This window comes from Mus musculus, chromosome 9 (assembly GCF_000001635.26).
Source record: "Mus musculus strain C57BL/6J chromosome 9, GRCm38.p6 C57BL/6J".
Taxonomy (NCBI): Eukaryota; Metazoa; Chordata; class Mammalia; order Rodentia; family Muridae; genus Mus; species Mus musculus.
The window spans coordinates 59679748-59703344 of NC_000075.6; the positions used below are offsets into that span (position 1 = coordinate 59679748).

The 23597-nt window shown below is 47.9% G+C and overlaps 1 protein-coding gene across 4 annotated transcripts in view; it reads left to right on the forward strand.

Annotated features, from left to right (window-relative positions):
- Nucleotides 1-85: 85 nt before the first annotated feature.
- Nucleotides 86-23597, forward strand: part of Gramd2 (GRAM domain containing 2) — a 39041-nt gene continuing 15529 nt past the window's right edge. For 2 of the 4 annotated variants that reach the window (NM_001379377.1, NM_001379376.1), the window contains exon 1: nt 86-169. Coding sequence is in view for 2 of the 4 variants with exons in the window: in NM_001379375.1 (NP_001366304.1) it covers nt 465-505 (41 nt within the window). In the remaining 2 variants the exon portion in view is untranslated. Of the gene's footprint in view, nt 170-406; nt 506-11853; nt 12356-23597 lie in introns of those variants that run through there. The other 2 variants (NM_001379375.1, XM_006511272.4) reach the window with 2 other exon arrangements.

Below are 23597 nucleotides of genomic sequence, written 5' to 3' on the forward strand. Positions count from 1 at the left end.
GCCTCCATAACAGTTAAGCACAAAGGGTCTCTTGTTTTCCTGTTGCCCTCAGGAATAAGGTACATAGAAACAAGGTGGGACCCTTGTCCCTGGCAACTCCCAACAGCCACCTAGTCAGAGGCTAAGGCCTCTGAAATTGAGATGTTGCAGCACCAAGAGCTCAGGTTAGGTAAGGAGGTTGGAAGGCGGAGTAGAATGAAGAGCCCTGAGGGAACATTTTGATATGAAGTCCCATAATTGAGGACCCAGGCCCTGGTTTCCTCGACCTCACAATTTTGAAGACCTACCTGCAGCTGGGACCCATCAGGGCGGTCTGGGAGCGGGGAAGGCTCCACCAATTGAGCCAGGCTCATTCTGCGCGAGCGGCCAATAGGCGTGTGGGGGCGGGCCTTTCCCGGGGTGGGCGGTCCCCGGAGGGCACTGGGTCTGGCGCACGGCCTCGGGCTCCCGGAGAAGGCGCTGCGATGACCGCCCTGAGCCGTAGCGAGCCTGTCGAGGCGGGCAGGTAAGGGAGGCGTCCCGGGGCTCCAGGTCCAGGAGGCTGCGACGAAGGGCAGGGCGACTCTGGGAATGCCGCGCCTAGGCGCCTTCTGCCTCCCGGCTGGGCACTTCCAACCGCAGAAATTTAGGCTTGGACCCTGCGCCTCCGCCCGGCTGTGAGGTGTGCGAGTCTGGTGCGATGTATCCGATGTGTCTTGGTGGCTTCAGGCGAGCGGAAGGCACGCTCCCTTCTGGAAATCACCTCGTGTCGGCCACCCTCGCGGTCCATTCATTTGTGTTTCATTCATTTCTCGCCATAACGACCCCCCAGTCCCGGTTGTCTCCACACACAGCCTGGCGCTTCCCTGTGGGCCTCTGCAAAATCAGCTCCTCTCCTCTCCTCTCCACTCCCAGCGGGATCTACTCTTAGGAGCACACTCGGCTGCTTCTGAGGCAACGTGGAGCTGTCCCAGCACGACTCGGCCGCACCCCGTGCGCCAGGCCCGGGCGGGCTGGGGCTGGTCTCCAAGCCCAGAGAGCTGGTTCAAAGTCGGCTTGGGAGGAAAGGAAAGTTCTTGCAGGTAGTGGAGAATAAGTGGGGGGAGAGAAGACAGGAGGCGGCATGGCAGATGACATCAAGAATGGTAACTGTGAGCTGGGAGGGTAGGTAGTGTTTACCTAGCATATATAAGGCCTTGGATTTGGTCCTTAGCACTGCATAAAACACATTGGTGATGCACATCTACAATTCCAGCACCGTATGCAAGATGGTTCATGCTTGCTAGCTCCTGGGAAGCTTACATGAGCTGAGATTCAGGGTCATCTTGGACTACATAATGATTTCAGGTCCAGCCCTGGGGAGTTAGGGAATTTAACTTTTGAAGTGGTGCAGATGAGATTATTTAGGGGGAAGATGCGGCCCGTTGATGAAACTGTAAATTCTTGCTCCCACCCAGCCCCAAACCTGCAGGATTGGACATCCCTGGCCAGCCAGGATGGATTGAGGTGGGGCAAATGTGATCTTGTTCCCACATCAACCTTGGTACATAGGGTGATGAGTTAGCACTCAGTCCTCTACGGGCTTGAGGGGGTGGGCTAGCTGTGATCAGCCTTTGTCTCTGGGTTTGCCTCCTTCAACGTACGTATCTGGTTGTGCAAAGGTGTCCTTCCACTCCTAAAGCTGGAAGACAAGAGTCTTGCCAGAAGAGATGGGTAGAGGGTATCGCTCGCCCTGTGGACTGCTCTTCAGTCTCCTCATAAGGCCAGTTAGACTGCAGCATAGAAAGGCATTCTTAGAGTAAAGGTTAGAGTTTGGCAGTCATTAAGGGTGTTCTTAGTGGGGACCTTGGGGCAAGTGAGCAGACCCAGTGGGCAAAGCTGACTGGTTTCACCCCAGCAATTCAGGAGGTGTCTGCTGGGGCCAAGTAGAAAAGGTTTTCTCAGCTTCCCAGAGGGCAAGAAGTTTCTAAATAGTCTGGAAAGGTCAGACTGAGCCTCATCCAGGCCTTACTGTTGGTGCTTGTTTTAAAATTTCAAAACTCGGGTTGGTCCTCAAAACTTTATCTGGGACTAGAAGTGAATATGTTAATTCATTTACTGGGGATGTTCTGGTGACCCCACTAGGGGTGAGGACACAGTATTCAGGGTGGTTTATGCCTGCTAGCCTCCAGGGAGCTAGCTTTCCCATGATCTGCTAGTGCTTGTCAAGGTGACTCCACCCAGCCCTTAAGCTGGCTAAGCTGTTGCTTTGGCTGCTGAGAGACACGTTCCCTATTTATAAGACTGACAGGAAGAGCTTCACTCTGAGAGTCAGAGATGAATTCAGATGCTCTTCCCACTTTGCTGCGACTTGGAGCAAATCACGTCTGTCTCAGAGCCTGCTTTACCACAAAGTAAGAAGAGATGTGACTTCGGCTCCCTAGAGACCGCCCCTCCACACAGTCAGTGGTTCTACCCAACGAGTTTCCACCTCCACTTCTGGAGATGCCTCGGTTCTTTTCATATTTTTCCCTTTGCTGTGACTTGTCTTGGGAGCCCATCAAATCACGAAGGGTGTAGCGTTCCACTTCCACTTCAGTGTCTAGTACTTGAGTCTGGATCCTGGAGAATGATGTGTTCATCCTTCTCTGAGAGGAGAAGACAGGTTTCCCTTAATTCCACAACGATCTTGGATACAGTGATGAGCCTGATAGCGGTCAGGCTTGGCCTCCGTACCTCTTCACATAGACTGTACGGCATCACTCTCTCGGCCCCTAGTCTCTAACCTGTAAGCTACGATTAATCCTCCTACCTGTTTATTAATGTAGGGATGGATGGGGATTAGGGCACATAGCCCCAAGAATGAGTTTCCTGAGGCTGGGGAGATGGCACAGTAGATAGTAACATCGTGGCTTAAGCATGAGGGCCTGAGTTCCAGCTGGGTGTAGCCAGTAGACGTGCAACCTCAGCACTATAGAAGGGAGAGAAAGAGACATCACTGAGCCACACTCCAGGCTAGGAAAGACCCCATCCCAAGGGACTGAAGAGAGTGGTGGAGCAGGACACCAGACATCCTCCTCTAGCCTCCTTGAATGTGCACAGATACTCACCTACCACACACACACACACGTGTGCACACATGCACGCACACACACACACACACACACACACACACACACACACACACACACATACACATGAGGAATGAGCTTCCTCCATGACTGAGAACAGTTTCCCCTACAGTGTACCTGCCTATGGTGGCAGTGTGCGTTATTCTTAAGCATATAAGCTTCAAAGGGACAAACTGCCTCCCCTCTCTTCTTTCTCCCACATCTACACATTTTTGTTAGTTGAGAAATTACTTGCCAGGCAGTGATGGTGCACGCCTTTAATCCCAGCACTTGGGAGGCGGAGGCAGGCAGATCTCTGAGTTTGAGGCCAGCCTGGTCTACAGAGTGAGATCCAGGACAGCCAGGGCTACACAGAGAAACCCTGTCTCGAAAAACAAAAAACAAACAAACAAACACACAAAAACCAAGAGAGAGAGAGACTTGGTTAGAATTTAGGCTTGGTTTAATACTTGTAGTAACTGAATCGGCCTTTCAGTCTTTGTTCTAAATTGGTATTTCCTCGATGATGTTTAAAATTACATTAGGCTACTACCTACCTATTTGCCTAGGATGCAGCTCTAAAGATCGGCTCCAGGGTTAGGCAAGCACACTACCATTAAGTCACAACCCCAACTCTTTCAGGGTTATTTAAAAATATATTTTTTACTATTTATTATTGATTTTTCAGACGGGACCTCATGTCACCAGGGCTAGTCTTATACTTCATATGGCACAAAAAAAAACCAACAACAACAACAAAAAACAACAAAAAACAAACTTGAGCTCTTTTTTAAAAAAAAAAAGAATTATTTATTTATTTTGTGTGAGTACACTGTAGCTGTTTTTGGACACACCAGAAGAGGGTATCAGATCCCATTACAGATGGTTGTGAGCCTCCATGTGGTTGCTGGGAATTGAACTCAGGACCTCTGGGAGAGCAGTCAGTGCTCTTAACTACTGAGCCATCTCTCCAGTCCCCCCAACACTGAGCTCTCTTTACTTTTCTATTCTCTTTTAGCATGTGTGCAGTCTCAGCTCTTGTGTGCATGGCACAGGCACAGAGGTCAAAGGAGAGTACCTACTTCCTAAGTGCTTAGATTAAAGGCATGCACCTCATACCTGCCAAAGGAACACTTTGGGGGAGTTTTCTCCTTTGCACCATAACTTCCAGGAACTGGACTGAAGTCATCGGGCTGGCAAGGCAGGCTCTCTGCCGGGGATCATCCCAGCTATCTCCCCAGCCTGACCCTGACCCTTGGTCCCTCACATCTGACTTCCCAGCTCTTTACATTTTTAAAATGGTTTTCATAAATTGCCCATGCTGTCCTCAAACTCTCAATCTCCCGAGGAGCTGAGATTCCATGCTTACATCACTAAGACCAGCTTGGAATTTTTTTTTAAGTGGAAATAAAAAGCACTTAAAATTTTTGTTTAAGTCTCCAGTGAAGTGCTTTCCTTTTTCATGTGCTGACATAGCCTATCAAAGGCTTAGCAAACAGTTGTCCAAACCCTTCTGGTATTTCATTTCCTTTCTTTCTTTCTTTCTTTCTTTCTTTCTTTCTTTCTTTCTTTCTTTCTTTCTTTCTTTCTTCCTTTTTTTTAAGAATTGTTTATTTAGTGTATGTATATGAGTACACTGTAGTTATCTTCAGGTACACCAGAAGAGGGCATCGGATCCCATCACAGATGGTTGTGAGCCACCATGTAGTTACTGGGATTTGAACTCAGGACCTCTGGAAGAGCAGTCAATGCTCTTAACCGCTGAGCCATCTCTCCAGTCCCCCTGATATTTCATCTCATCAATTCCCCTTTTTCTCCAACTGAAGGTTGGTGGCAACCTTGGTTTGCCTGGGCAAATGGCTGTCTCTGTCTGTAAGGCTGCTCCTTTCTATATTTTCAACTGTGTTGGAATGAACCAAGACGACTCAGAGCTTGCTAGTGATCACCTAGACCACACAGAACATTATTTACATTATTGTCATTATTGGAGCCTTTTTGTTTTTCTTTGGTGGTGCTGGAGAATCTAAATCAGGGACTCATACACACTCAGCATTCATTTTACAACTAAACTATGTCCCAAGCTCCAAAAATAACTTCTGAAACTTGAAGGGCTACTCAGAAACTTAATTTTATGGTAAGTCAGTGACATTCGGAATCACAAGGCTTCCTTTGCTACCAAAGAAATTGAAATTTTTTGTTCTGTGTTTAATTTTTTTTTTTAATTTTCATTTAAGAGTGTGTGTATATAAGAGAGATGGGGAGAGAGGGAGAGAGAGAGAGAGAGAGGAGAGAGAGAGAGTCACTATAGCCCAGATTGCCTTGAAATGGATTTCATGAGGTTCCTCTTATCTCAGCCACCCGACACTGAGATTACAGGTGTGAGTTGCAATGCCTGACTCCCACTTTGGTGGTGGTGGTCAGAATATTGATGGGGCTCAGCAGTTCAGAGCACTAGCTCTTCTTCCAGAGGACTCAGGCTTGCTACCGGCACCCAAGCGGTGGCTCACAAGCATCTGCAACTCCAGTTGCAGAAGATCTGATGCCATCTTCTCGCTTCTACAGACACCAGGCTTGCAAGGAGCGCATAGACAGACAAACTTACATACAAGCAAAACTTCTCACCTGGAAGGTGGATCTAGATCCCTGGGCAAGTAGGGAGGGTATTTGACATTTCAGGAAAACCCAATGTTTGGTTCTATCCCTTTGGGTCATGTGAGTAACCCCTGATGTTTATGCCACCTAGACTCATTTCATTAAAGAGCAAAAGGATCATGGATCTAATTCTGCAAGCCTTTTTTTCATTTGTCAGGTGGATTCTTTCTTTTCAAATAAGGGTTCCCTCTTTGATTACATGGCTACTCTGAGGACAGCTAGTACTGGGAATAAATACTTGGCTCTCTCTTTTTATGCACTCATTTTCAGGGGCTGGAGAGATGGCTCAGTGGTAAAAGCACTGGCTGCTCCTTCCAGAGGACCCAGGTTCAATTCCTAGCACCCATATGACAGCTCACAACCATCTGTACCTCCAGTTCCAGGGGCTCAGACACACTCACGCAGACATACAAACAGGCAAAACACCAATCCCCATAACATAAACCACAAATCATTAAAATAGATAAATAAAATCTCAAAGAATTATTTACTGATTTTCATAATTATAAGATGGGTCTCTAGTGTCCACCAGTGATTTGTGTTATTATGGCCTCGTAGACTTCAGCAGAGCGGGTAGATTGTAGTCTACTGTAAATAGAATTCTGATTGCTACTCATACTGTACCATCCTTCAAGACTGTGGATTAGTCTTTGTGCCATGACTATAGTTTTGATGCCTGCCTTCCTCCCTCCCTCATTTCCGGTAGGATTAGATGTTTTAGGCTTATTTGTGCATTTCCTTCTTTGGTTTCAGAATCAGCTACCTCTCTAAGACACGCTGTTCCCTTGCCTGGGAAGGGCACTTAGAGACCACAGTTGAAACCGAGTGTTTATTATTACTTATTTGTTTGTTTGTCTGTTTATCAGAATCATTTTGGGAGCCTGCATCTTGAATCTGTTTTATTGACGATGAGATCTAAGGATACTTCTGCCACAACCCCCAGGAATTCCCACGCCTGCTGCTACCTGTGTCTATCCCTGAGGGACGTGGCTTACATTAGACCAGAGACCCCTCTGGTGGTCAACAGCTCTTCCACAGGGGTGACATATCAGATATCCTGCATATCAAGATATTTACCTTTCTATTCATAACAGTAGCAAAATTACAGTTATGAAGTAGCAAAGACCATAATTTTAAGATCGAGGATCGCCACAAGAAGTGGAACTGCATTAAAAGGTGGCAGCATTAGGAAGGCTGAGAACCACTGTGTTAGCCTGTCACCTGAGGTCTATAATGTGGGAAGAGACTTTGGAGGAGCAGAAAGTGTGAAGGCTACTTGGAGGGGGTAGCAGTGGGGGTGGGGCATGGCCTCAACTGTACCCATCAGACTAGGAATGGTTTCATCAAAGAAGCAGCAGAATGACAGATTGCTGTGGGGGAAGGGTCAGTAACTAGAGGATGGTCCATTTGGGCTTGAGAATCGTGGCTGTAGCCACATGCCTAAGGAAACGACGGAGTGGGTCCATATTTTGTTTTAAATTCAACTGTCTTTCTAGTCACATACTTCTTTTGCTTTTTGTGTCGGTTCTGCAGATTGAACCTGAAGTCTCAGAGCACACCATAACTACTCTTACCAGTCCTCTGTATCCATACCCCTGAGCGGTGTGTGTGTGTACGTGTGTGTATTCATGTGAGCGCACATGCACCATTCCAGCATTCAGGAGGCAGAGGCAGACAGATCTCTGAGTCTGAGACTAGAGTGGTCTATAGAGTGAGTTCCAGGACAGCCAGGACTGCATAGACAAACCCTGTCTCAAACAAAAGGAGAGGGAGGGGGAGGGAGGGGAGAAGAGGGAGAGGGAGAGAGAGAGAGAGGGAAAGGATTTTGTGTTGCTTTTTTTCCTTTCCTTTTTTTAAATTTTTTTTTTTTTAAATTTTGGTCTTTTATGACATTTCTAGGTAGTCAATGTAGCGTCATACAAGTAGTCCAACTTCTCAGAGAAATCTGGGTCTGAGGTCCTACTCTCCATGATTCACTGTCTGTTAGACATTCACTGTGGCTTTGTCAGAGATCCCCAGGCTGTGCTGGCTCTGGAACTGATAGAGAGTGTGTGCTCACCCAAAGGTAATCTCCTCCGAAGTGCCTCTGGCTCTGAGGATCGCTGATGACTCAGCACCAGCCCTAAGAGCTTCCTCTGCCTTCCTTCCTAAGGTGTGAAGCTCGCTCTACTTTAAGCCTTGCAGTACTAAGGCATTGCATAAGCTATGTAAACGCTCTACTGCTAAGCTACAGCCCCAGGTCTTAGTTAGCGTTTCCATTGCTGTGGTGAAATATAATGACCAAAAGCAACTTGGAGAGGAAAGGATTTGTGAGCTCCCAGCTCTCAGGCCCTACTCCATCACTGAGGGAGGCTGGGCTGAAACTCAAGGCAGGAACTGTGGAGGAGCGCTGCTAACTGGCTCTCTCCTCACAGCCCACTCAGCCTGCTTTCTTACAGAACTCAGGACCATCTGCTTAGTGGTGGATGCACCTAAAAGGGCCTGGGCCCTCCTGCCTCAATCACTAATTAAGAAAATCCTGGGCTGGAGAGATGGCTCAGTGGTTAAAAGCATTGCCTGCTCTTCCAGAGGACCTGAGTTCAATTCCCAGCAACCACATGGTGACTCACAACCATCTGTAATGGGATCCGATGCCCTCTTCTGGTGTGTCTGAAGACAGCTACAGTGTGCTCATGCACAAAAAAAAAAATAATCTTAAAAAAAGAAAAGAAAAGAAAATCCTTCCCAGGCTTCTCCATTGGCCAGTCTTACAGAGGCATTTTTCAGTGTGACTCTCTCTCTCAGTTAACTCTAGCTCTCGAACTTGTATAAAGTAAAACAGACAAACAAACACAAAACCAGGAGAACTAAGACACCAGATCAATGTTTATTTATTCATTATTTATTTTGAAACAGTGTCTCTCTCTACACCCCTGGCTGTCCTGGAACTCACTCTGTACGCCAAGCTGACTTTGAACACACAGAGCTCCATCTGCCCCTGCCTCCCAAGTGCTGGGATAAAAGTTGTGCGCCACCAACCTCAGCCAAAGTTCATTTCTTTGAAATTGTGTGTATGTGTCCATGTGGGGGAATGTGCACTTGTATGTAGGTGCTTCCGAAGGCTGGAGACTTTAGATCCCCTTGAGCTGGTATCATAGGTGTGTCATAGGTGTGAGTGACCAAACTGTGCTGGTGTCGTAGGTGTGAGTGGTCAAACTGGCATGGGGACCTAGCTCTGCAGGCCATCTCTTCAGCCCAAAGTTAATTCCTTTTTAAAGATTTATTTATTATTATAAATAAGTACACTGTAGCTGTCTTCAGACACACCAGAAGAGGGCGTCAGATCTTATTACAGGTGGTTGTGAGCCACCATGTGGTGGCAGGGATTTGAACTCAGGGCCTTTGGAAGAGCAGTCAGTGCTCTTACCTGCGGAGCCATCTCACCAGCCTCCAAAGTTAATTTTTTTTTAAAGATTTATTTATTATTATATGTAAGTACACTGTAGCTGTCTTCAGACACACCAGAAGAGGGAGTTAGATCTCGTTACGGATGGTTGTGAGCCACCATGTGGTTGCTGGGATTTGAACTCTGGACCTTCGGAAGAGCAGTCGGGTGCTCTTACCCATTGAGCCATCTCACCAGCCCTTTTTTTTTTTTTTTCCCAAAGTTAATTTTTAAAAGTAAACTTTTTATTTTGACAAAATTGTAGATTCAAATTCAATTCTACTTACTATATATATATATATATATATATATATATATATATATATATATGTATGTATGTATGTATCAGAAATCCACCTGCCTCTCTCTGCCTCCCGTGTATATTATAGTTTTATAATGTTATGCATTACAACTTTCAGGAGTCATGTCTCTTCTTGCCATGATATGTTCCAAGGATGGGACTCAGGTCATCAGGCTTGTATGGTTTGTTTGTTTGTTTTTGTTTTTTGAGACAGGATTGGCCTGAAACTGTATCCCAAGCTAGCCTAGAATGTTCCACAATTTTAGCTCAGCGTCTCTACTTCTGGGATTACATGAGTGTCCCTCTACTGTGGCTTTGTTAATTTTTCTACTAGGTTACTTAATGACTTGGATATATCCATTACATATATTTAAAACTCAATCATCTGTACAAATGTTTTTAAAAAACAATTCCCACTGTGTTGCCCAGGTTGCCTGCTTTAGCTTCAGGGCATTGAGTGATAGGCACATAGATGGCACTGCCCAGCTTTGATTTGTTCATCAAATTTTACATTTTGATGTAGAAGAGTTTAACATTTCTTATGCAATTAAAAACTTTATTATTAGCCGGGCGGTGGTGGCACACACCTTTAATCCCAGCACTTGGGAGGCAGAGGCAGGTGGATTTCTGAGTTCGAGGCAAGCCTGGTCTACAAAGTGAGTTCCAGGACAGCCAGGGAACACAGAGAATCCCTGTCTCGAAAAACCAAAAACCACAACAAAACAAAACAAAACAAAACAAAACAAAACAAAACAACCTTTATTATTGTAGCCAGGCACTTGGAGGATGGGGTGGGCAGAGGCAGATGGATCTCTGTGAGTTTGAGACCAGCCTGGTCTACAGAGAAAGTTCTAGGATTGCCAGAACTACTACACAAAGAAACCCTGTCTCAAAAAACCAAAAAAGGTGGGGGGAGCTTTATTATTTTAAAACTATGTATAGGTATATGCGTGCCTGCATATGCGTGTGTATCTGTGAGTCCAAGTACCGAAGAAGGGCAGAGGTGTGTGCTCCTTAGGGCTGGTGTCACAGACAGTTGTGAGCCACCATATGGGTTTGGGAATAGAATCTGGGTCCTCTGGAGGGGCAGCCAGTGTGTGGGACCACTGTGCCATCTCTGCAGTCCCTTATACAGTTAAATCTTTGTTTTCTAGATTTTGTACCTTACTTGGGAAACCCTTCTAATATTAAAAAAGTTTTTATTTTATTCTAATTCTTTATATATTTAGACTTATAGGTATCTAGCTGGGTGTGATGATGTATGCCTATAATCCCAGCACTCAGAAGACTGAAGCAGGAGGATTGGCTTGAGTTCAAGACCCTGCTTCAATTTAACTCAAAAGTTAGAGATATACAGATGTCTACTGTGCATGGAATATATTTTTGTGAGTGATGTGAGATAGCCTATGTCCTATCACATTTATTAGGCAACTTATTTTCTCTTTCTCAAAATATTTTCATTGTACACTCAAATTTCTTATATCCACAGATGTTTTGCTGGTCTCTCTGTGTCCCATTGATATTACTCTTTTGTAAGCCAGCACTACCTTTGTAATTTGCTCTGCATTTGGCTAGGTGGAGCCTCCACATTTTCTTTTCAAAAAATTTTTTTGACTGCTCTCAAGCATATAGTCTTCCAGATCAAATAAAATGTAGGACCATTTAGAGTCAATTTACAAGACTTTACCTCTCCCCCAACCCTCCCATTATGTAATCTAGGTAGGCCTCTAACTCAGCATGATCCTCCTGCCTCAGCCTCCTGTTCCAGGCATGGGCCACCACACCCAGCTATAGATTTCTGTGTTGCTCTTGTAACAATTAGAACAGTAATGAACTCTTAGGGCTAGGGGTGTAGTTGGGTGGGCTGGTAGAATCCTTGCCTAATGTGTGTGAGGCATCCCCCAGTGGGCGGGGGGGCATCTCTTACTGTGTTTTTTATGTATGGTCAAAGTATCACAGTTTCTCTGTCTCTTCCTGTGCATGTGTGTGTGTCTGCTTGCTCTCGTTCACTTGATTCAGAGGTCAAGTGTCGGCCTCAATTGCTCTCCGTCTCCTCTCTCCAGATCAAATTGAAGCCCTCATTCTTTTTTCTTCCTTCCTTCCTTCTTTTCTTTTTTGTTTTTTTGTTTTTTTCAAGACAGGGTTTCTCTGTATAACTCTGGCTGCCCTGAAACTCACTCTGTAGACCAGGCTAGCTTCGAACTTAGAAATCCGCCTGACTGAAGCCCTCATTCTTACGTGAAAGCGTTCTTACCGATTAGGCCATCTCACCAACCCCCTAGGTTTTTCTTACATTGTCAATTTTTTTAATACATAAATCTTTATACTTCTCACCTTTGTACAATAGCTACAACCTCCAAAGGTTGAATTAACAGTGACAAGAGCTGGCACTCCCTAGGACTTTTTATCAATTACATAGTATAGGGTGCTCCCTGGGGAAGAGGCCCCAGGACCCAGCAAGCTGCTCAAGACTAGATCATTGGTCAGGAATCTGCCTGGGGAGCCACGTTGTCGAGAGCCTGCGGCAGGGTGTGGACTCCAGCCCTGCCAGGGGTGTGCACAGTCGCGGCCAGCTGCCAGCTCTGGTACTGGGCACCACTCCAGGAGCCCAGCGCGGGCTCAGCATCCCGGGAAGCTGGTTGGTGGGGACGCTGCTCCCTCTCTCACGTCAGGTCTCCCGATCTACTCTGCTACCAGCTCGACTCCCCAGCTGGCAGAGGGCCGGACCGCGCCATACTGACGCGATCAGTGTCGCTGCAGGCGCCGCCTTGGGAACCACTAAGTGTGGTACTGGAATTCTGGGTGTGGCTGCCACCAGGGACCGAGGGACCTTGGTCTTCCCGGTCCTTTCCAGGGCAGGTTTAGCAAAGAAACTATGGTTGGTGCGTCCTTGGGGTGGAGGAGCTGCAGGTGAGAGTGGCTGGAGGGGGGCGGGGGGGATGTGACCAGGCAGTGAAGCAGCACCAGGTCTCCAATGAACGTTCTCAACAACCTTTTAGGACTTTTAGAAGTGTGTAGCCCTGCCCAACCCTGGCAACTGTGCCATCTCTTACTGGAAGGGAGGAGAGGCAAGCATCCCAGGCTAGTGTGGTTCTGAGCTGGCTGGTGGCCCGGTTTCCTCACATGTGGTCAGAGCCTCACTGTCCCTCCCAGTCACCAGTCTGGGAGGAAGGAAGGAGGAGTCAGGCCCATCACAGTACCAAAGTGTCTTTGCTGAGGTTACCCGTCCACGTGTCCAAATTCAAGGTCCGTCCTTCGCTTCTGCTGTTAATTACCCTCAGCAAACCTCAGCACTGTTTCATCCCGATGCCTGCCCAGTTCTCCTTCGGAAATGCTTCCGTGTTTTCATGGCAACCTACACGCCTGGAATTTTATATTTTCCTATTTGTTTTGTCATGTTTTTCCAGACAGGGGTCCTCTGTGTAGCCCTGGCAGTCCTGGAACTCACTCGGTAGACCAGGCTGGCCTTGAATTCAGAGATTCTCCCTGTCCTTACCTCCTGAGTGTCGGGATTAAGGTGAAAGAAAAGGCGAATGCTGGGATTAAAGGCGAGTGCCAATATTTCCCGTATTTTTTTTTCTTTCTATTTCTTAGGCCCCTATATATAACCTAATTTTGGGGGGACTGCCTCTCTCTTTTTCTTCTATACAATCTTTAAGCCCTGGATCTCTTCTTTCTTCTTCCCTCCCTTCCTCCTCGTTTACATTGAGATAGAATTCATACTCTATAAAATTCATGTCTGTTTGCTTTTTTATTCAGTGCTAGGGATGCAGTTAGGCCCTATACAGGCTAAGACCATGTGCTACACAGCCATCTGCTGCCTGTCCAATTCAGTGATGTTTATAATGTTCACACAGTTGTGTAACCAAGACCACTGTTTAATTCCAGAATATTTGCCCTGCAAAGAAGCTAAATGTATCATTAGACACATCACTATGACCGGTTTGCCCGTTCCCTGCCCCCGCCCCCCAGGAAGTACCAGTCTGCTTTATGTCTGTGTACAGACCTGCCAGTTTTGTATTTTCCTTACTCATGTAACCACAGAGTAAGTGGTCTTTTGTGACTGGCTTCTTTCATTAACAGTATTGTAAAGATCCTTTTATAGAGGCTGGAGAGATGGCTCAGTAACTACCTGTAACTCCTGCTCCTGGGGATTTGACATCCTCTTCTGGCATCTGCACTCACTGAGATCAGCCATCCCTTCCCACACCACTGCTGTGAGTTTTAAAAAGAGATTCATTTGAGATTAGCATGTGTCAGTGCTTTTGTTTCTTGGGCCTTTTTTGGATAGCAAAGGAAATATTTTGTTTATCTATGGATAAGCGTTTGGCGTTTGGGCCGTTTTCATCTTTTGACTTTTCTGAAAATGCTGTGAGAATTCACACATAGTACTCTGTGTGGACGTGCATTTTTGTTGATTTATTATTTTTAATTGTTTAATTGGGGGCTGGAGAGATGTCTGTGTGTGGGTGTGCATGTGCGTGTGAAGTGCCCACAGAGGCCTAGAAGTGTCAGATTCCCCAGGAGCTGAAGTTAAAGACGCTTGTAAACTGCGATGTGGGTAATGGAAATCGAACTCTGGTCCTCCGGAAGAGCAGACATGCTTTGAACCACTGAGCCATCTCTGAACACCCATTTCTAACTCTCTTTTGTATGTTCCTTGGGATGTCTGTTAGGTTGCATGATAACTTCAGCGGTTTGAAGAACCACCAGGTTTCTTTCCAAAGTACTTGCCCTGTCTCACATTCCCACCAAGGGGAGAAAAGGGTCCCAGTGTCTCCACAGCCTCACCCACACCTTCATTGAAGATAGTCTTCCGGGGGCATGGGGTGGCAAGCTTTGTGGCTTTGATTCTCTTTCCCTGGTGACCAATGATGTTGATGGCCTTTTTACACGCTTCCTGGATGTTTAGTATCATCATCTTCTGAGAAATACTGCTTCAAATATGTGCCTCTCTTTAATAGGGCTATTTGTCCTTTTTATCGAGTTGTAAGGGTTCTTTTTTAAACTGTTGGCTGGGTAGCATATTCATTTAATCCCAGCACTTGGGGGGCAGAGACAAGCCGATTTCTGGGAGATCTAGTGAGGTCCTGCCTTAAAATGAACGAATGAAGTGTGATTTACGGAATCCACATAACATACAACTTAGCATCTTAACCATTTTAAAGATCCAGTTTAGTGTTAAGATCCAGCATGATGGTTTAACAAGTTTGATTCAATCCTTGGGAACCACATGGTGGAAAGAAAGATCCAACTGTCTGAAGTTATGCTCCGACCTCCACAGGCACACCTGCACCCACATCTATACACATAAAGAATTTAATAAAAAATACTTATGTTTAAAAAAAAAGTAGATAGTATTCTTCCTTTCTTTTAAATCCCTTCTTTGGGTACCCCATTGCTTGTCGGTAGTGACTCCCCCTGAGGCTCGAAGGGTCTTTTTACTATCCAGCTCTGGCCTCCCTATCCACCTCCTTACTGTTCACCAGTACTGCTCACAGGGCCCCTGTTACGTGCCTCATACAGTCCCACACCTCTGGCCTCCTGCCCTTTGACCTCTCTAATGAGGTCACCTCCGCAGCCACCATCTGGTGAACATCCAACAGAGGTCAGCTGCAGGGCCTTCGTTGCTTTAGGAGAGTCACCCTTGCCGTCTGTCCACAGGTGGGCCCCGCCCCCTGATAGAATTTCTCCTGACTCCCGTGATTTTCCTCGGCATACATTATAGACTTATAATTATGTCCTGGTCTATGTAAATATTTATCTCACGTCTGCCTCCCTGGGCAGGCATGTTGCTGGTAGTACCTTGCCTTCCTTTCCTGGAACACACAGTGCTTGCTCAGAGTGGAACAGCAAGCATTCATATTTCAATTGGTAGCTGTAGAAAGAAGGCAGAAGGGAGGGGAGCTGGCAGTCTCGGAGCATGCTGCCAGCCCCTTCTGGGACAGGAATCCTTCTAACAGAGGGCAGGGTAGGTCACTTACCTTCGTTGCCTCTCCTTTTTATCTCCTAAGTGGAGAGTTTCTTGTCCCAGAAAGCAACCGTGGCTTCCTCAAAGTCCCCTGCAGGAGTTGTGGTTCCTGGCCTGCCTCCCTGCCTCCGCCCCACCCTGTCTCTCCCAGGGCCCTAAGGCCTCACAGTTGCCTGTGGTTCTGAGCAGAATCTGGTGTGTCCACAGGGCCACCGGGGTTCTGAGATGGGCATCCTCAGATGCGAGAGTGGGTTCTGCTGGACAGTATCCATGGGTAAACAGAGCTGACTTGTCATTGGAGACTAGCCACACCCCTGGCAGTCTGAGTCGGGGGAATCTGTGTGGCCAAGGTTGTCTGTTCACCTCCCTTCTGAAGAGTAGCCACTGGGAGTACAGGGGTGTTCTGTTTCTGACTGAATGCAAGTCTGTTTTTAGACCTGAATGACCAGCTTCTTGTGTGAAGATGGCCAGGTCCCAAGGAGACAGTCAGGGACAAACAGCTGAAACTCAGGAGCCTGCCAAAAAAAGTTGTCTGTCATCAGGTCCAGGGGGACCAGCTTAACAGATGCTGCCCCAGCTGTGGGCACTGCTGGCGGGGCTAGCTTGCCAGCCACGAGGTTTGCAGAACCTCCTGCCTGCCCTGATGTGGCCCAGGCTCTGTAGGAAAGCCTGGGTGTCCCATAAGGGGAGCTCCTGAGTTTCAGCTGTTTGTCCCTGACTGTCTCCCTAGTGACTGTTTTCATTTCGTAGGCGTTTGTGCTCTGTGCGGGACAGAAACAACCATGGCTGTCCAAAAAGCTTTCTGTGGATGATGGAGGAACAGTGAGGATGGCCTCTTGAGTGTGGCTGGGTCTGAGGGAGTTGTGTCTCTCCTGGTCAGCAGGTGGGAGCCCATTGCTGGTGCAGCCTAGGAACTGGAATGCCTTTGTCTGCAGGCTCTTGCTCCCTTGTGTCATAGACCAAAGAAAAGATGTGGGCACTCAAGGTATGCATGGAGCTTTGTGGGTGCACATGACGCCCAGTTGTATGCCCATGTTGTTAATTCTGTGGAGAGGGAAATATACCTCTATGTATCCTTCAAGGAGTGTGGTGGGGCTATAGCTCTCATTGTGCTGGTAAGGAGTTAGAAGCTCAAAGGGCAGGGCTGTAGGGGTCCCCCACCACCACCTTTGAACTGTCCTTTGACCCCTTTCAGATCATCATACAGCACACAAGAGGATTTTTAGGTACTTTTTTTTTGTAGAGGCTCTGAAGCAGTGACAGGATCTCCAGAGGTTCAAGGACCAACCAGAGACTGCTGTCACTTCAGGCTTGTGTCTGCACCTTAAGAGCCCTCCATTTCTGAACAAACTATACACACAGAGGAGCCCTTCAGCAGGGAGTGTTTGTTTAGCCCTTGGGTTATTATTGAGCACTTACTGCATGCATGAAACTGGGCAAGTCCCTGGAATGTGAGAGATGGAGTGGTAAGGCTCAGCCTAGAGATGGTTATGTAAGCATGCCACGCAGCCCAGGACGTTTCAGGGCAGGATGGAGGTGACTTCCATCCCTGGGCGCAGGTACATCTTCAGGGAGGAGAGGAGCTAAAGAACAAGGGCAGGGGATTCTGTCTGTCCTGGGCAGGAGCGGGCTGGCAGAGCATAGCCCAGCCACAGCGGAGAGGAGCAGCTTATCAGCCCCCCACCCCCACCTTCTCCAGAGTGAGGCCAGCTGAACACCTTGCTGTGACGTCTATTTCACAAGGAACTATATCCCTTTGGCAGGCTGAGAGCCTGGACTTGAGTTTGGAGGTCAAGAAACAGGAGAAAGGGGTTTGGACCACTAGGGGTTGTCCAGTCACCCAAGCAGTGCAGAACTTGGTGGGCAGAGCAGAGCAGAACTGGGCTGAAGAAAGAGGCACAGGCAAATATAAATATTTTGGCTGCCTCAGAAGAAGATGGAGCCAGCTTTGCTCTCAACTCTCACAATCTACTGGGTAGGAAAACAGAGGTTTCCGAGTTCCCTGCAGGAAGAAGAAACTCCTGTTAGGGTTAGAACTCATTCTTGTTCAGCCTATGTCTACCTCCCAGGTGGCATAGCCTGTGCCTGAGCTACTGGCTCTCTTAGCTTGTTAATCGTTGAGTAAAGAAGAGAAAGACGGGAATGTCTGTCTAGGAAACTCCATTCCCCAGAGGACCTCTGGGTTGTCCTCTCAGCTCTGGAATACCTCTCTGGTTTCTTTGCAATCCTCTCTCCTAGGGTCTTTTTTTGAGGAGTTGTGGCCTTACCCCTAAATCCTGGGAAAGCTACAGGAGCAGGAGGGGGGCAGAGTCTCTGGAGTGCCCAGGCTGTGTGCTGTACTGGATAGGTCACATTGGCAGGGATGTGGTAGAGTGCTTGCCTAGCATCCATGAAGCTCCAGGTTCTATCTCCAGCACCACAGATACTGGGATTGGTGGCAACTGTATTACCTAGCCATTGGAGAGGTAGGACAGAAGTGCAGATTCAAGGTTGTCCTTGGCTCTACATAGTGAGTTGAGGCTACTTGAATACATGATAGCAGGAAAGAAGGACCATTGTCCAGACTGGAGTATGAATCATCCGATGTTCTCCAGGTACGAGGGAGGGGCTTTAGCTCTCGTTCTCACTGGACTAGAGCTGGACCTAGGGTCAGATGATAGGCAACCTGAGCTGGACCTGTTTACTGTTTGTCATAGACCACTCCAGAACAGAAGCTAGTTCTTTGGGCTAAGGAAGCTTGACATGGTTTGAATGTGCACTTCAGTCAGTTCCTCTTCCTGGGCCTCAAGACTCATGCCGGTGTGACTGTGGCCTAGGAGTAGTTGTTGAGCACCGCCATGGTGGTCCAGCCCTGTTAGGTCACAGAGTCCAGCTGCTTCCCACTCTCCAGCCAGGCAATGTAGGCACCACAACTGCATTTGCCTCATGCATGGCCTAAATGACATCTAATCTTTGTGCTTCTGACCAGGTACATGGTTTGGGGCAAACCTGACCTGGAGGTTTCCTGCCTGGCTGCAAGCATTGGGCACTGCAAGCAGAACTGGAAGTTAACCGACAGCTGAGGAGAGCAGGTCCCCTCTGCTCTCTCCTAGACTGGAGATCTGGCCTGTGACCCCCTGGGTCTGTCCTCTGTGGTCTCTTGCTTAGCTCTAGGCCTTCCTACAGAACATCTGCACAGCTCACCCCTGCTGTTCACTCCAACCACATACTGCCCCCATCTTCTCCTGTTTCCCAGTCTGGACTCACTAGAAAGGGAATCTGAGGCGCTACCTCTTTCTTCTCAGGAAGCTCCTGGCCAAGTGCAGCTGGCGTTGCTTGGGTCTGGAGTATACACATGCGTCTGGCTGCTGTGGTCTGATCTTTCTGTAATATCTTGATAAAGAGCCTCTGCCCACCACAGTCCTGTTTCATCTCAAAGCATCCCTAAGCAATAAAAGGAAACAGTCCATTCGTAGTCTAGATGGCTCAGACCCTTCTCTGGGCAGGGCCTGTGACTTGACAAGTGCAGCTCCTCTGAGAGCCATTTTCCAGGGCTGCTGAGTGGGGCAATGGGATTGGGACCTGGCAGGGGACCTATAATTTACTACTCCTGCCCCACTGCACCAGTATGAAATTCAGCTGTGAGATTGTCCTGTCTCTGTCCCCCTCCCCATTTCTATTCAGGAGGGCTTAGCCATTTATCAGTACAACAGGTTGTCTAGGTGTGGCCTCAAGATACCAACTACAGCGATGCTGGAGAAATGGCTTCACAGTTAAGAGCACTGGCTGTTCTCCCAAAGTCCTAAGTTCAATTCCCAGCAACCACATGGTGCCTCATAACCATCTGTAATGGGATCTGATGACCTCTTTTGGTGTGTCTGAAGAGAGTGACAGTATACTCACATACATACAATAAATAAATCTTTAAAAAAAAAAAAGCCGGGCGTGGTGGTGCACGCCTTTAATCCCAGCACTTGGTAGGCAGAGGCAGGTGGATTTCTGAGTTCGAGGCCAGCCTGGTCTACAGAGTGAGTTCCAGGACAGCCAGGGCTACACAGAGAAAACCTGTCTTGAAAAACAAAACAAAACAAAACAAAACAAAACAAAACAAAACAAAACAAAAAGATAGCAACTACAGAACTATTTTTGCACAAGAAAGAAACCCTTTTAATCCTCACATTTTAGCACATTAGCGACTCCATACATGTCCTATTTGCTATTTGTCCTCAGGGGGCTCTTGCCAGCCAGTTTCTGTGTTGTGTGGAGGGGCTGTGGCCTTGAGAAAACACAAGAGTTCCAGAAAGAATACTGTGTTATTCTTCCAATAATACCAAACTAGTTTTTGCCACATGGGAAAAGCCAACCTGTAACACTTTCTTGGCAGAACATAGGAAATGGGCTTTATGGCCTTAGCAGACAAGGGGGATCCCTAGTAACCAGCAGTCACCCACCCTGGCTGGTTACAATGTACCTGAAACTTGGTATGGTCAGGACTCTAGGTTCTTGGTCCAGGCGGACAAGTAGCCTTGAGAAGAAGGAGACATGTTCTTCCCTGTGAGCCCCAAAGAGAGGACACAGTGGGCAGGGTTCTTCCAGTGTCCTCTTGACTCTGGCTGCTGCTTTCAATTCACCTTGGAGCATTTGGACGCCAGAGGCTTGTTAGCTGCCTTGTGACCCAGCAATGCTGTGGCTGAGTGCTTACCCACAGGAGTGGGTACGTGTGTTCACAAGGTGGGCACCAGAGTTTTCGTTGCTTTCATAACAAGACAAACCTGAAAGCTGCCCAACCTGTCACTAGTCAAAGGAAAGCCATCAATTATATCCATACACTAGAATTGATAGTGAAATGTAGTTTACATATACAACACAACACGTGCTAGAGATGGGACTCATTTGGAAGAGTGCCGGCCTAACACATTAGCACAAGGTCTAAGGTGCATGAACGGACCATGGTGGCATCGGCCTAGCATGTGGGAGATGGAGGCAGGAGGATTAGAAGTTCAAGGTCATCCTCGGCTGGATAGAAAGTTCCAAGCCAACATGGGCTATAGGAAACTGCCTCAAAAAAAAAAAAAATCAAGACCCAAACAGATACACATACAGCACTGTGGGTGCCCTTCCCGTCTCGCAAATGCACTGAGACGGACGGTGCAGTCCCACTCTGCCGGACAGGAAACAATCAACTGTGAGGTGTCAGGGGACGGTAGGGGCAAAGCCAGAAGGTACAAGAAAGGGTTCTGGGGGCTGGTGTCCAGGTGTGATTTTTAAATGTGTTGATTTGCAAATGGTGATGCACACCTTTAATCCTAGCACTCTGGAGGCAGAGGCAGCTGTATTTCTGTGAGTTCAGCTGATTTATTTACTGGGTTCTGGAACAGCCAGAGCTATATAGAAAGACCCTATATGAGGGGGCTGGGAGGAGGAAGGAAGGGAGGAAGGAAGGGAGAAAGGGAGGGAGGGAGGGAGGGAGGGAGGGAGGGAGGGAGGGAAAGTACTTATTGGACAGTACGACTCTTAAGACTCTGATGTAACTACTCTTAAACAGGGCTCAGGCATTCTCCTCCTCTTTACTTTTTTTGCTTTTATACATGTTTGTGTGCGTGTGTACAGATATGTGGAGGTCAGAAGACAGCTAAATCTGTCTTTCCATCTTGTTTGAGGCAGGCTCTTTGTTTTCCTTTTCTTTTTTCTGCTCCACTGCTGTTGTAAGCCAGGCTAGCTGGTTCTCAGGCTTTGGAGGATTCTCCTGTCTCAGCTTCTCAGAGCTTGAGTCACAGTGAGCTCCGCTTGGGTCCTGAGGATTTGAACTCAGATCCCCGTGTTTTCATGGCAAATGCTTTACTCACTAGGCTATCTTCCCAGGCACTCTTATTTTTCAAATATAGCTCAGACTCTCCTTAAACATACTATACATTGTAGGATAGCTTTGACCTCGAGCCCTCTGCCTTAGCCTCCTGAGGGCAGAGAGTATGGACCTGTCCAACCACAGCGTTGTTTTTGTTTGTTTCTTATCGCACTAAAGTCCCCCTTTGTCTGAGAAGAGCAGTGTTGTTGGCAGTTCTCTCCTTGGAGACCACAGAGGCTTAGTGTCTTGGCTGACGACGAAGGTGGCATTGGCACTGGGCCTGGCTTTGAAAAGAGTTGGCAGGACCCACAAGGAGCTCCGGTATCTCAGAAGTCCACAAGAAGTCAACCTGGAAGAGTGTGGGTACCTTCCTAGGGGGGAAGTCACCCAGGGGACCACTCCCCTGGGAGCTGTAGGGCCCTGCTGGTTCAGGAGGTCAGGGCCTGGTTGAGATTTCGGCATCAGCCATAGGCACTGCTACTTCCAGGGACTCAGATGAGACCCGGAGGGAGAGAGCTCTGCTCTGAGGTTGCTAACAGCTAAGGCAGGGAAGGGGCTAGTAAATTTGGGGGAGCATTGCCTGGGGGTGGGTGTGTGGGCAGACAGGCCTGGAGGAGCGCAGCCCAGAACACCAGAGACTGAAGGGTTTGCCTGCGGTTTCAACAGAATAGGTATTTCATATGGTTTTGTGTTGGTCCTCTTCTCCTACTGTCTTCTTTCCTCTTCCTTCTCTTCCTCCTCCTTCTTGATAGGTTATTTCTACATGGGCGAAGCCAGGTTAGATTATATTAAATGCAGGTTTATTGGGAATTAATGCTGCTCTCTGGTGAGTTCACTGGCCCCAAGGCCCCAAGAGGCCAGAGGAGTTACCATGAGGAGAGAGGAAATGGGGGGAGGGGAAGAGAAAGAGAGCAAGGGCATGTGCACAGAGAGAGAAGAGAGAGAAGGCAAAGGAGAGAAGGGGGGGGAGAGAGAGAGAGACACCAAAATGTCTGGATTATATATATAGGTGTAGTGGCTATTCCTGGTTGTCAACTTGACTCTATCTGGAATGAACTATAATCCATAATTAGAAGGCTCACTAGTGATCCTAATCTGGAGGCTGGGAGATACAAGTTTCTGACCTGAATCTCGGCATGGAGATCTTGAAGCATAGTGGCTATGAATTCCAGAAGATTAAGACAGGGAAACCTCTGAGTTCAAGGTCATCTGGGATTATAGGTGTGTGCCACCCTTTTGTGGACATTGGTTGCTTAGAAAGAAGCAGCTTGGGGATGGGGAGGGGGTGGTTCTGAGCCCACTCTGATAGACTCCTCCGAACCCGGATGGCAGAGCTGAAGCTCAGGAGGGAATGAGTTGTCCAGGTTAGAGATATAGATCTGGGAGTGTGTGTCTGACTGTCCGTCCGGGAAGGATATTGACCTGTGCGTCCTATCTGTGGTGCCTGTGGGAGGCAGCTAGACCTACATCCCTGCTCCCGACTCCCTTGCCTTTCTTACCTCTCACACCACCATTTCTTGGCCTCTCCCTTTGCTGCTGCCCAACCCACCCTGTTGCCCTATGGTGGACCCAGACCAGGAGCAGTGATAACCTCAGGCAGTTTCCAGGGAGGGAAGGAGGAAGGGAAGGAGGGAGGGAGGGAGGGAGGGAGGGAGGGAGGGAGGGAGGGAGGCAGGCAGAAGTTCTGTACCTGCCAGACCCCTACTGCAGACCCCTGTTGCAGACCACTGCTGCAGATGCCTTCTGTGCCCTCCCTAGGCTTCCTTGCCTGCTTTAGACCTGGCTCAGCTCAGGAGAGTCCTTGGTCCTCCCTTGACTGTTGGAAGATGTTGCCATTTCCCTGTTCCATCCCTTTCATTGTGGTTCTAAGTGAAGAAATATAGATTTGGGGCTGGAGAGATGGCTCCGTGGTTAAGAGCATATCCTGCTCTTGCAGAGGACCTGGGTTTGTTACCCAGCATGCTCATCAGGCAGCTCCCAGTCACAGTCACATGTAGCTGTAGATCCAGGGGATCGAATGTCTCTGGCTGCGGTGAGCACAGACCGTACTCAGGCATACATCTCTACACGTAAGATGAAAATGAGGTTTTAAATGTAAAACAATGACAGATTTCACGACCCAGCAGACCCTAATATTAACTCCACAGTTGGAACACTGGGATGGACTGGGACTGAAGGTAGCAGAGGTAACTTACCACCCTCCCCTCGGGCTATGAGAAACTTTTTCAGGAAAACTCCGTGGCAGAGGTGTGGGCATCAGCTGCCAGCAGAGTCAGGCAGAGAGGGCTGAGCACCGTGTTCCTAATGTGCCCTTCTGATCCTCTGGGTCAAAGTCCAAGTAATTATCAGGCGCCCCA